The sequence below is a fragment of the Colossoma macropomum genome, unplaced genomic scaffold, assembly GCF_904425465.1.
Source record: "Colossoma macropomum unplaced genomic scaffold, Colossoma_macropomum, whole genome shotgun sequence".
NCBI lineage: Eukaryota > Metazoa > Chordata > Actinopteri > Characiformes > Serrasalmidae > Colossoma > Colossoma macropomum.
This window is the reverse complement of record NW_023494789.1, coordinates 15,425,558-15,440,226: the sequence shown is the minus strand read 5'-3', so window position 1 is coordinate 15,440,226 and position 14,669 is coordinate 15,425,558. Positions and strand designations below refer to the sequence as shown.

At 38.0% G+C, this 14,669-nt stretch overlaps 1 protein-coding gene across 1 annotated transcript in view; it reads right to left on the bottom strand.

The window, feature by feature from the left end:
• Window positions 1-12,984, bottom strand: part of pde4ba (phosphodiesterase 4B, cAMP-specific a) — a 90,451-nt gene extending 77,467 nt beyond the window's left edge. The window contains exon 1 of the mRNA XM_036570256.1: window positions 12,838-12,984. Within this exon, the coding sequence (XP_036426149.1) occupies window positions 12,838-12,926 (89 nt within the window). The 5' untranslated portion in view covers window positions 12,927-12,984. The remainder of the gene's footprint in view (window positions 1-12,837) is intronic.
• Window positions 12,985-14,669: the final 1,685 nt, after the last annotated feature.

The following is a 14,669-nucleotide window of genomic DNA, read 5'->3' as shown; positions in this document are numbered from 1 at the left end:
GTTAATGGATAGTAATTCATAATAGTTACTTGGAATTCATAATATTTACTGGATAATCAGTTTTAAAAGTGCCATGTCCTACATTTTTCTTGTGTTTTATTTTGAAATCAATGTTTTATGTACCGTAATTCATAAAGCAGTCCTGCTCTTCTGGAACATTTCTTATAACTGTGTGGAGCTAAAGTGCTAAATAGGTGCATGTAAAAGCACTGATTTGTGTCACATCATAAAAACAATGAATTCAAAATGGGCTGTTTTTGCAGCATGGTTTGCATATGCGGACCACACAGAGTGTGGAGTAAACAGTATGTTTAGAAACTTCAACAGTGTTTATATACTACATCAAACACTTCAGTAAAGCAAGACCAATTCAGTTTTCCATGAGATGGGATAAGATTAATAACTGAATGATCAGCCTGCAGTTTAAAGTATAAAGTAAATTAGAAAACTGTTTTTTGGAAAATACGAGTCTGTGAGAGGGCTTATCTTCCCCTAGCCTTACAAACAAAAAAGTAGGGGCAACATGACATTAAATTTAATTAAACAGTAAAATCCCCTTATACAATGACATTATTGTAATCACTGTTCAGCACATCATTGTTCAAAAATGTTTAATATTTTCTCGCTGGATAAGCAACATACAACTGCACACACTTTCCACACAACAGCTGCAGTCATTCCGAACTGACTTCTGCCACTATTCTCAACTGGACACCCTCCACAGGCTTGTGTCAATGGTATCTCCTGAAATGGAGTCTTATGAATGACCTTATGACCAGCAGGCAGGAGATCACGTCAGAGAGGAGCCTGGAGCCTGGCGGGGGCTTTGTCTCTGCTAACATCACGCAGCTTATTAGGCATCTTACAATGGCTCAGCAACATCCCTCCATTGTCATCCCTCCTTCCCGGTAGCAACCAACAGCAACACTGTGCCATATCACCCGTCTCCGAGCACGAGCTGTTTATCCCCACACATGGCCAGGGCTTGCAGGCAGGCCCAAAGCTTTAGTACACACTTCTATAACAGTAGTTTGCAATAAGGTCCCTGTAGTTACTGAATAACAAGCCTTAGCATGTAATATGCTTGTGGTTTTAAGGGGGTAACAGAAGCTGAGTGTTTAATTGGACTACAGTACATCAGATGACCAAAATAGACTGTAAATGGCATGTATATGGGTGTGAATAGCAAATGATTGCTCAAGAAGTTTTTCAGTCAGCTTCATACAGCCATGCCACCACATATATCAACCTACTCCAGAGAATTTCAGAAAAATATCATGGCCTGCATACAGTTAAAAGTTTAGACATACCTAATTAAACTTTTTTCATCATTTTAAGACATTATGATTTAAAGACTTATGCTTAAATGCTTTAAATTTGTTTCTAAGACAAATACAAGTAGCAACGTTGATGCCTATGTATGATTTCATTTCCAAAACAAATCTTTTACACTTAAAAAATATGATCTGAAATGCCCCCAACAAGTAGTTTTCAGCAGTAACAAGATCTTTGCAAACGTGGACATTCTTTTAGCTCCGAGGGGGCTCCTCATGAAGCTGCTTGACAGAATGCCAAGTATGTGCAAAGCTGCATCAAGAGAAAGAGGGGCTGTTAGCAGTATTTTGAAGAATCTAAAATATAGTCTGTATTTATATATCATTTTTTTATTCTCTCCATAATTCCGTATGTGTCACTTCATAGGGTTGATGTCTTCGCTACTATTCTAAAATGCAAAAAATAGTACAAACCTCAATTCCAAAAACAGTTGGAACAGTATGTGAAGTGCAGATAAAAACAGAAAGCAGTGACTACTACATTCTGTTTGATCTATATTATATAGAAAATAGCACAAAAACATGATATTTGATATTTAACCTCATGAACATTGTTTTTATTATTTTTTTACTATACACTCATTCCAAATTTGACACTTGCAACACATTCCAAAAAATTTGACACAGGAGCATATTGACCACTGTGTTACATCACATTTCCTTTTAACAGTAAAATTCCAGGTACAGGTCTTCAGTAGTGTAATTGTATGGGACCTTCATTGTTCTATTTTGCACTTCATTAAGAGCCACACGTTTTAAATGGCAGACAGGTCTGGATTACAGGCAGCCAGTCCAGCACCTGCACTCTCTGATTATGCAGCCATCCTGTTGTAACGCATGCAGAATGTGCATTGGTGTTGTCAAAATAAGCATAGATGTCCAAAATGTGCATGTGTTTCAGTGTTAACGGTGCCTTCACAGATGTGCCACAGACGCCATGGACACTAGTACATACTACACTACGACAGAACCTGACTTCTGAACTTTACACATCTGGATGGTCCCTTTCAATGGCCTGGAGAACACAACATCCATTATTCCCATAAACAATCTGAAAGGTTATGTTGTCAGACCACAACATATCCACTGTGCGTTAATTCTGATGAGCGCAGAGAACTTGGCCGTAATTCTGGATGTTGCTGACATGTTGTTTATTGACAATGGTTTGTCAAAGTATTCCCAAGCCCATGTGGTGATATCCAGAATCAGGGATTCAGGGATTCAGTTGTGGTTTCCAGCCTTGCCCTTTACACACAGAGATTTCTCCTGATTTCCTTAAGTTTTTGATGATATTATGCACCATAGCTGGTGAAATGCATAAAACCATTGCAATCGCTAATTGAGGAATGTTATTCTTAAACTGTTGGATATGTTGATATATTTTTTGGCACAATAGTGAGCCTCGACCTATCCTTGCTCATAAAAGACTAAGCCTTTCCTAGATGCTCCTTTAATATCCAAGCATGACTGCATTACCTGTTTAAGCTGTGTTTTTAACTTTTTACAAGTTTCTTCAACTTAATTTGCCCCGTCCATGGGTGCAGGCATCAATTTCACAGCTGATCTATACAAAAAAACATGAAGTCAGTACATTAAACAGCTTGTTAAGTATCGTCTTTGTACTGTACTTTGTACTGTACTGTTTTTGTTCAATATAAGTCAAAGCTTCCAAATCCAAATCAAGCCAATTTCCAAATCATTGTTTTCTGTTTTTATTTGCATTTCACATACAGTTTTTTTGTAACTGAAGTTTGTAAACAGAAATAGTAAATAGAAATAGAAAATCAAAACTCGCAAAATTAAGAAAAACCCCTATTTAATTACCCAAACATTTGACAGGCTGTCACGCATTCAGTCAACTCTCTGGAAGACACGGACTTCATCTCCCAGAATCCTCTGGGAGATCACATGACTGAACATCCGCACTCGGAATCCAGCTCCGGAGAGAACTCCATTGCCCAGAATTCAATGGGGTCTCATGTGACTTTGGACTTTCACCGGCGAACCTATCAGCGCTCTCAATCCCCTGAGTACTAAATATGTTCACCTGTGCATATGATCATACGACAGATTTAGAGTTAGCAGTATTTAAGCCCGGGCTTTAGTCTGAACCTTTGCGAGGTATTGTTTCCTAGGAACCTACTGAGCGTTATTTGCCTGTTTGATTATACTCTGTGTTTTGACCTTTGCTTCGTTTGTTCTGTTTTTGACTTTTTGCCTCTTCCCTTGGTACTTTCACTGTTCTGACGGATCTGTGTTTTGACTTTTGGACTGTGTTTTGACTTCGATTTGAGCTGTGCCCTTTTTGCTTCCGGTTGGTTTGTTGTTAATAAACCACCTTCATTTGTGTGTCACGGTTCAAATGCAGGACGCAGATCGCACATGCACAACTATAGAGCAACATCTACGTAATACAGCCTCACTGACACAGGCATAACTGAAAAGAGAGGATTATCCATCCAACAGTGCAGCTGATACACAAGCTCTGGTGAAATCTCCTGCTTCATGGATTAGAATATGAGATTTATGGTGTGATCAGATTATGTTGCTAATGATTTCCTGTCATGTAACTATCATTCAGAAAAGTCAAAAGGCCACAAAACACTGTGATAAATCTTTAAAAACTTCTAGACCCATGTGGCCCAAAGAGGTAAAGACTCGCAGCTGTAGTACAGCCCACTCAGACTGTGACGTGTTTATGACTGATGACACAGCGCTCTGAGCAGAACATCCACAGACTTTGAGGAGAACCACAGGCCTGGAGTGTGAGCTACTACAGTGGGCCGGAGTCTCGCGGGACGTCCTGTTCTCTGGGTCATTCTACACCCCCCCAGAGAGCTCAGGCCTGAAAAAATCAGGAAATAAAACCCCTGACCTCAGCTTTATCTTTACATCAAGTTCCCATGCCAGTGATCACTCACAGTGGTCAGTCCTGGTGGAATGGATGCAAGACGTAGACAATATGACAATGCAATCATGATAAATGATCATGGATACTTCTACAACACAGGACAACTGCATGGATCATATTATAATTTAGACTAATGATAGACAGCCGGTATATAACAATAATCATATAGTCATCTGCAGAAGTTTGAACACCCCTGGTCAAATTCTTACGTTTTGTTGAATTTGAAAAATCAGGAAATAAAACCCCTGACCTCAGCTTTATCTTTACATCAAGTTCCCATGCCAGTGATCACTCACAGTGGTCAGTCCTGGTGGAATGGATGCAAGACGTAGACAATATGACAATGCAATCATGATAAATGATCATGGATACTTCTACAACACAGGACAACTGCATGGATCATATTATAATTTAGACTAATGATAGACAGCCGGTATATAACAATAATCATATAGTCATCTGCAGAAGTTTGAACACCCCTGGTCAAATTCTTACGTTTTGTTGAATTTCTGAGATGAAAAGAAGTGAACGCATCCTCTACAGGGAGTAAACTTACACATGGCATTTTTCTGCAAATTTAGTGCACATTTTCTGTTTATTTGTTGGGTTTAACATATTAGAAAAAAATTATAAAATATAAAATGTGCCACAACTTTCGCACAGGCCACATTTTCTGTCCAAATCTTAAATATTTTATTTTTGCAAATATTAATTCTATTTTTCACATGATCATTTTCCAAATGAAATATCATCATGTGGATTGTTCCTGGTTAAACATCAAATATTCAGTAATATCTGATAAATGCAATAATTTAAGTATCAAGACATGAAAAAGCCATTTGAATAGCTGGCATGTTTTTCTTTTTTTTATCAAGCCAAATGCTAGCTAGTCACCGGCAACATGCAGTTACCAGCTCTGCACACTGGACTCTTTTTTAGATTTGGCACAACTTGTGAGACTCTTATAATCTGAAGTGACAGTAGAGTCTTAACTCCAGATGCAGTCCAATAGGTTTCCTACAGCTTCACATTGCTAGTTACCGCATTTTCAGTTATATTTATTACTGAGAATAAAGGAGAGTGTGCAGGCTAACTAGCTGTATAGAGCTGCGGGAAAACTAGACTGCAGGCTGTGTTAAAGTCGAAGTGAGTTTAGCATGTAATCCAGCATAAAGCAGTTGTGACTAACTTTTAAATCTTTATCACTTCCCTCTTCACTGACAAAAGACGATGCTTTAAAATATGCTGTTTCCTCTGCTTTCTTGCACTGCTCACTACTGTTCACATACAGCTGGCAACCTGTTCAGAAATAACTATTGCACTTGAACAGCACTTAAGCTTTGTCTTAATTCTGTAGCTTTCTTTCCAGGTATAAGCACTGGCTTTTGTTTCTGTCTGAGCTCAAGGGTAATTTGGACTGTTATCTGTTTGTACTAGCTAGGATACATTCTCTGAGTGGACAACAAAGCACTTTTGTAAGTCACTTTGGATAAAAGCACCTGCTAAATGCTGTAAATGTAAATAAGATAATATTCAATAGAATACTTGAAAATGAATTTGATCATTCCAGCTCTATTCACAATACAACAGAATAGAACAGCACACATAAAAAAAATAGTTCCCAAATGTCAGCTTAAGGCAGTTGCTCTGCTTTGTTAAGGTGTTTTTTCTGTAATGGAGCTTCTATTTTTCCATAATTACACATTCTACATACCACATTCTCAGACTTGAATGTCTCTGTGTAACAGTAGACTCAGAAACATCAATACAGCCATTGCACTATTGATACATGCATAACCATGAGCTTATTCATGATATACTGCTGTATTGATATTTTGAATACAGTCCTGATTCTTAATCTTGAAAATGTTTGCACATATTTGTGTATTTTTCTTGCCATATTGCCCACCTCAGTGGACGCATTGAGTATTCTATATTAAGTTCAGTGCGACCGCAAATATGGGTCAGACACATGGAGCACATGACAATCACACATCAGCTGAAGGGTCAAATTCTAAAGCTTTAATCTAACATCTCCCATCTTTGCTATTCATTACTCTTTGCTATTCATTACTGTGGTTCTGGCCTGGAAGGCACAGCAACGCTCTTCTGCATTTTAACGTAGACTGCAGTTTTCCACTTCCGTTAACCTTTCATGAAGTGAACAATTGATGCGGGTATCACGCCACTACCCATCACCCACTGCTCTGAACCTCAGATGCAAAACCAAAGTATTACAGTTATGTATTATAAACAATGCAATGTATTTTTAATTATCAGCAATTTTTTCCTCACCTATCATTCTATTCATGAGAGAAGTGAATTTATATATAAGTGAATTCAGTGGCCCTTTATTGGCAATCAGCTGATGCTAATGGAGTATTTGGTTAAGAAAATGCATCTCAAATCATGTCACGCTTTATGACAAAAGCAAACATTCAGCTGGAGATCATGCAGAATTCAAAAGCATTCAAAAGCTGGAGTGAGATAGGCAGGCGTAAACATCTCTAAAGTAGTCACCATAATCAGATCACAGAAGACGATGTTAGATGAGATAATGGCACAAATGAAAAGGATGTATTTCTTGCTGTCAGTGATGTGTACTAGCTGCATTTTTACTATTTATCATTTCAAGAAACATTTAAAAAGACGTATGTACATATTTGGTGAAAAATGCACCTTCGAATGTACATCTATGTATATGATCACTCCATTTAAAGGAGCCCAACTGTTTTACAAAGTTTCCACTTGACCTTCAGTTGAAAAAAATTTGTTTCATTTTCCATAGGACTGAATCCAGGGTAACCACATGGCATTACCACAGTGTGACAGTGGCTATATACTAGTAAAACAGTGTTTATCTATTTGTCATGTTTTTATAATAAACAAAACTTTTCAATTTATATATCATGCTTTAATAGTATTGGACATGTGTACAATTTTAGGGCATACAAGTCATAACAATCCGGTTCACTTTAAAACTTAGAGTATTGGCTGATAACTGTCCCACAAGGCAAGGTGTGAGTTTTGAGTAAATTAAACATAAGGAACGTAAAATACTACAAAGAAAACACAAAGCAAAAACCAATAAAATAAACACACAGCGCTATTTTAATTGAAACATTTCAAGATGAGAAAACTACTCAAACAGGCCAAAGATAAGGGTACACACTTAAAAAGATGGTTCTTTAAGGGTTCTTTAGTAAAGGCAATGGTTCTGTTTAGAACTATGAGTTCTATATAGAACCACTTCATGTCTAAATGATTCTTTGCATGATAAACTGTTCTTCAGATCGATGGAGAATGTCTGATCTGAACCTTACAAAGAATGAAAATAGCCTCAAATGTTCAAACCACATGTAATTATCACCTACAGTGTACAGTGCTTTAAGAGAAAGAAGCACAGTGCACAATCTACACTACTCTGCCCAGTGGGAAGCCACAAACCAGAAACACTGCCAGACATGTGTAGTCTAAGCGCACTGTGTATAAGAAAACAAAGAAGGCTTTTCTCTTCAGTAAACAACTTTCCATGACTTGAGGAAGAGACACCGTCTGCAACCAACAACAAAACAATGCCATCTTCCAATAACTTGCACAAGAGACTTACAGGAACACACTTCGAGTTCTAAATCAGTAATTACAGCAACGCACAGTTTCCTGTCCAGGGCCCATTCAGCAATGGGGAAACAATCAGCCCAGAATGACGATTCCGGTTCTTTGGAAAAGTCCTGGAATTCTGTTTTGTTGCCCATCTCGTCCATAAAGCAGTAATATGCAATCAATTAGATGTGATGTACTGTACATACTGGGGACACAACCCACAAACCACCCTACAAACAAACAAACAAACAAGAACAAAACATCAAACAGAGAGAATAAAGCTAGAATACTAGAATAAGTATCTCATATCTTATATGCTCACCGAGCACTTTATTAGCAACACTAAGATAAAACTGGGTAGGGCCTCTCTTTTCTCTCAAAACAGCCTCAATTTTTGTGGTATGGATTTCATAAGATGTTGAAAATATTTCTTAGAAATTCTGGTCCATGTTGACATGATTGCATCATTTCTAAAGTGCACTTCCATGTCCCGCTTTACCACATTGCAATGTTGGCCTATTGGATTTAGATTTGGTGACTGGGGAGGCCACTGAAAAACACTGAACTCATTGTCATGTTCATGAAACCAGTTTAAGATGACTTTTGCTTTGTGACAAGGTGCATTATTATGCTGGAAGCAGTCCCGTCATTAAAAGATGCTACATCATGGCCATGAAGGGATGGACATGGTCGGCAACAATACATAAGTAGGCTGTGGCATTCAAGCGGTGATTGATTGGTATTAACGGGCCCAAAGTATGCCAAGAAAACATTCCCCACACCATTACACCACCTCCACCAGCCTGGACTGTTGAAACAAGGCAGGTTGAGTTCGTAGATTTATGCAGTTGGTGCCAAATTCTGACCCTACCATCTGTGTGCTTCAGCAGAAATCAAGAGTCATCAGATCAGGCTATGTTTTTCCAGTCTTCAACTGTCCAGTTTTGGTGAGCCAGTGCCCACTGCAGCCTCAGCTTTCTGTTCTTGGCTGATGGAAGTGGAACCCAATGTGGTTGTTGGCTCTTGGTTATAAGGTTTTCTTACAACTGCGTGATATTTATGGAATATATGCAGACACATACATATATTTGAAAGGTTGTGGTACCAGTATTACACATGATCAATAAACAGAGTCTCAGCAGAGTCATAATCCTAAATTATTTGCATGTTATATATTTTGGGTTTTTAATATTCCACTCGTCACCTGGGTCAACTGCCTTGTTTAATGGTTTACTAGCTAAGGCTGCCACAAGGGAACTGAAGCAGGCCATGGCAGAGCTAAAGATAGAACTGAAAATAATAAATATTAAACAAAACTGAGCTCTATTTATTAAACATCCAGTTCAAAAAAAACAAAGAACAAGTAAAGGACAAGCTGACATTTTGAGAACTGGTCAAAACGATCTCATGACATGTGTGCAGGTTTGACTTTGGTCACATGACTTTGGGGAAGAAGGGGACTTTTGGCCAGGGCAAAGCATTGCTACACCTCCAGGAGCTGGCGTCAAGCGCTCCCAAAGAGATGGAGAGACAGAGGGAGAGAGACAGACAGAGAGAGACGGAAAGTAGCTTGCAAATGTGGTGTATGAGAATAAGCAGTGCTGAACCCTGCTTTAAATGGTATAAAATTATAGGGCAAATCAATGGTCAAATTACAGCATAGTCCACTAGTACATTTTTTTCCATTACATAATTTAGTCCCAAATGTCCAAAAGAACACCAGTCTGAGTAGCATATTTTGGGGAATGTATTTTTTTTAAATAGCCAGCCTGTGTGTATATGTGTGGATGTGTCAAAACGTAAAACTCTACAAACCATTTTAATGGTAATGAAAATGATAGTCATAAAAACACTGTTTGTTCCCTTTGCCTTTCACAAAGCTGATAGCTTCTTGCTCACCAGCTTCTTAATCTAATTTTAAGTTCCACCTTAAAGAGCATTGAAACAGTTTGAGCGGCAGCAGATCAACACTGAAAATGTTGGCTGTGTGCAACTATTTCACAGTTTCTCTGAGGGACATTAGACAAGTGATTGCTCATGTTGAGTATTAAGAGGAGGTACAGCACCAAGAACCTCTCCACCACAAGTTTGATTCCAGTTGAAAACACATCCCACTTGATACACAGAATACAACAAAACAACAAAAGCAGAAGCATGCCTGCTAGCATGCCAACGCCATCTGTAGCTAGTTTTTGAAATTAAGAAAAAAATCACAAACAACAAAGTTCAACAAAAATAATAAAAAAAACAACAGAATTCACTGCCTTGGATGAACAACCGTTCTCTGTTGTGAAAACTTCAGACTGCAAAGCGGGAGCTCCGAAGCCGTGTTCATATGCTTTACATATTGAAACATGAGGTGTTTCTATCATTATAGCTCTGGAATTCAGCTTTAGATATCCTTTTTTAAGAAAAGGTGAAATATTAGATATTATAATATAAAGTGATCACCACCTCTGAAGCATGGTCAGCATTATTAAAATTTAAATTCATAAATAAAACCTGTCATGTTATATCACCACCCACTTTTTGTGTGATCCTATTTGCTAACTGATGCAAAAGCCTTACTACATGAGCCCAGAGTGTCAAGAGTTACACACAGGGTGCATGGAAAGTATTCATAGATATATGTAGAGTGTGCACAGAATGTTAATAGTTATACATGGTGTACGGAGAGTACTAAAGGATATTATACTTACAGTGTATACAGAGTTAATAGTTATACACAGTGTATGCAGAGTGCTGATTGACATTCTGACAGTTTATACAGTGTTAATATTTATACACAGTGTATGCAGAGTGCTAATAGACATACTGACAGTATATACAGTGTTAAGTTATACATAGTGTATGCAGAGTGCTTATAGATATACTTACAGTGTATACAATGTTAATAGTTAACATAGTGTATGCAGAGCGCTAACGTATGTACTTTCAGTGTATGCAATGTTAATAGCTATACATAGTGTGTGCAGAATGCTTATAGATATACTCACAGTGTATAGAGAGAGAATGTTAACATACATAATGTACGCAGGTTGCTATGAGATGTATTTAGAGTGTATGCAGAATGTTCATAGTTACATTCTGTATATAAAGTACTAATAGATATTCTTACACTGTATATATAGTGTTAATAATAATACATAGTATTATAATTATTATAATTGTAACACTACACACTGCCACCACAAACAGTCCAACACTGCTCCACTCCACAGATCCTGAAAGCCCATAAAAGATGATAAAGTATTCAGAGGCAACACCACCAGAAATCTCTCAGCAGTATTGACTCAATAGGTAACCATTCACATAGAGCTGCTCAACACATATGAAGCGCAAAACAACCATGGAGAATCCCCTCCAATCCCAAGCCAAACATTTGATCTGCTGCCTTTTAGTACAAATCTGCCAGGCACAGAGATTATCTCTGTTGGTATGCTGTGTCAAGGGAGACCTTTACACACCCACCAAACGGCAGAGCATCGTGTGCATAAATACAGAGGTCCACTCATACATGAGTGTGTACAACAGATAAAGTGTACACACACACACATTACAGATACAGAGTGCAAATACATGGCCACGCATGCATGCATGCACTCAAAGGGAAGAATATGAGCATGAAGAACATCTGCTATTATAACGTCACAGGTCCTATTTGCTTACGTCTCTAAACACCCAAAGGCTAATACAGTAACGAACTGCTTTGCATCACATGTATATTTGTATTAGCTTTCACAAGAAAATATGGACAGAGCAGCGCGAGCAATAGCAACAACTCAACCCAGAAATGTACAATAAATTACTTAATTGTATATTAATATATAGCAATCAATGCATTACAACTCAACCAGAAATGTAAAACTACTTTTGCAATACAATGATTTTAAAATGCATAGGAAAATTAAAACTGTAAAATGAACTTTGCAACACTATATATATATATATATATATATATATATATATATATATATATATATATATATATATATATATATATATATTTGGAGATACAAGGTTGATGATGTGTCACTAAAATGATTTGCATTATAAATACATTTAAATACAGAAGATTATATATCAGTGTGATGCATTACACTGAGCCTTATTATCTGCAGCAGAACTTCATATTGACCCTGAAACCCAAATCTAAGTTACTGCACAGCTTGTTAACGACATCACATCTGCAAAGACTACTACAGGACGTTCAGTATGACCCTAGGTTACAGTATTCTGCTTCTGCACAGACTCAGCACTCAAAAGCTTAAAAACAACTTGCCTGCCAATTAGGACAAAACCCAATCCGTTTTTAATACTCTGTTTTCAAATCACCAAACTCTCACTGTGTTATATGCGTAGCACAAAGCAGAAGCACTATACAAGCTGGCCAGTCTGGTTTTCAATAAACTGTTGTCACTGCTGAGATGTCACTGAAAGTAGGTATAAGAAGTGAAACTATCTCAATTATGCAGTGTGACGTTGACAATACACTAATGTGTGAACAATACAACTGCACATCCCTAGTGAGTCACTGACTCAGAGGTTTATACTGTAGTTTAACTTTACATTAGCACAGAACTTCTGCTACTATTGTTCGCCTCTTACATGCTTTCACTCTGCAGACCGAGCAAGTGTTAAACTAGCAACATTATTGTGGGCATGGCCATGGCAAAAATAGAATGAGTGTGAGAGAGAGAGGGGAAGGGGGGAGAGAGGAGAGAGACAGACAGGTGAACAGGACAGGTAAACACAGGAGAGGTAAATACTGGGCAGCTGTTAATGGCATCTGCCCCAATTGCATACGGTTCAAACAAGTACTGAGAAAGAAAGAAAGACAAACCAAAATGTAAAGCAGCTAAACACCAAAAGGAAGAGAAGCTGGTGTGAAAGTGGGAGATAGACATGCAAATGAGCCAGTCAGAGAGAGAGAGAGAGAGAGAGAGAGAGAGAATGAGAGACAGACAGTGTGAATGCGAGAGTTCTGACCTGAGTGTGGACGCATGAAGCTTTTTGACCACCTCCTCACTGAAGTCAAAGTGGACCCTGCCTTTGTGGCAGGGGGACCTGCGGTACATCGTCCTGGGACACACACAACTGTAGTGTGTGGCACACACTATCAGTACCGGCACTGCATGACTCTACACACACACACTCTCTCCCTCTCTTTGGCCCCTCCCACAGAACTGAGCTCCACGGCGCAGGCACTTCCTCCAGAAGTCCAGCTGCACCGTGGGCCCCTATGCCGGGCTACAGGGAAAACCTGGAGTGGAGCACTGGACTGAGAGTTGGTGACTGACTGATGGAGGTGGAGTTGGGAGGGCTGTGTGCCGTTAAAGCGTTAACAGGGAGTGTAAAATGGACATATTCAATAAATATTATGATGAATAAATGAGTAAACATAAAATATAAATTTGATAACATAAAATTCTTGGGCTATTTTCAAATGTAAAACAAGAATAGGCTTACTCCACTTGCTTGCAGTGCCAGTGATTTTTACCAGCCACTACTACTAAGAACATTAATAATAATACAATTTGAAGAAATCATCCTGAAAATCAGTGTTCTCAATGGATTTGTTTCATAATTCTGACACGCTGTATTTCCTGTTATGTTGTGAATAATTCCATGAAGACTAACTTAGTCAGCTCTCTAGGTCTTAAATTAGCAGACTCTAGAACAGTTATTAGCATAATAACAGACTCTAATATGATTTCTACTCAAACGCACACTCACTCGAATGTCTATAGTTTGCTAAATTTACACAGAATTATGTGTAGGGCAGCAAATTCACCATTTTCTCTTGAGAGTGTAAAAATATGAGTAAAAACTGAAGCTCCCAAGCTAGCTAACGTTAACTTGGTGAATGCAATACAAAGTTATAATTCTAATAATAATGATTGACACATCAAAATACTTCTCTAGTTTTCTTGCACTTAGTAATTATGTACTAGTGCTTAATGACTTTATTCTCACCTGAAAGAGTGAAAAGTCTCTGAAGTCAGACACAGCCTGAGCTTAGACAAACACTCAGCACTCAGTACAATGACATGTCTTAAGGAATGTGTTTCTGCTTTCTTTCATTATTTGTGTGTGAACCCTACATTTGGGGTATGAGTATGTGGGTGATGAAGTCGCTTCTTTTGATTGGGTGTAAATGATCCCCTACTGTTTGTTTTGTGTGGTGCATGTGCAAGTGCGTGTGCAGTCCAGCAAAAAACATTTTTTTTATTGTCTGTTTCTTTACTGTATAAATACTTCCTTTAGTTACAGTTGTGTATTCAATGTACTTTTTTGAATAACTGTATTGTTCCAAAGCAATTGTACTGAACGAAATGGTGGTGAAATTTGAGATTTCATGAGTCACTGAATCATTTCCTAAAGAATCATAGTTGCATCAAACAACACATACACTCAGCATGCCTTTACTTCCAGTTCTCACTATTTTACTGGCTGTTTAAACGGAATTAGACTGAATTCCAGAGATGCTATCTTATTTTTTCAAAGGGCAGCAGGATGTGATTATTTTTTGACTGTATAACCAACTTTTAAGGCCTTTTCACAACAAGCTAAAATAATAAAAAAAGGTTTCTATGTAACCGTTGCAAAGATATGCTTGTATGCTCTACACTGAAAGAGCACATTTACAGAGATTGAAGGGTTTATTTTTAACATAACCAGAGAAGAGCACAGTATTAAATGGCGCTATAAAAAGTCTCAAAAGAAATAACAATACCAGCCATACCCTTAAAAGTGTCTTCTACATCATCTTCTACATTTTCAAATGAAAGGTACTGAACATATGCCAAATATGTCTTTCA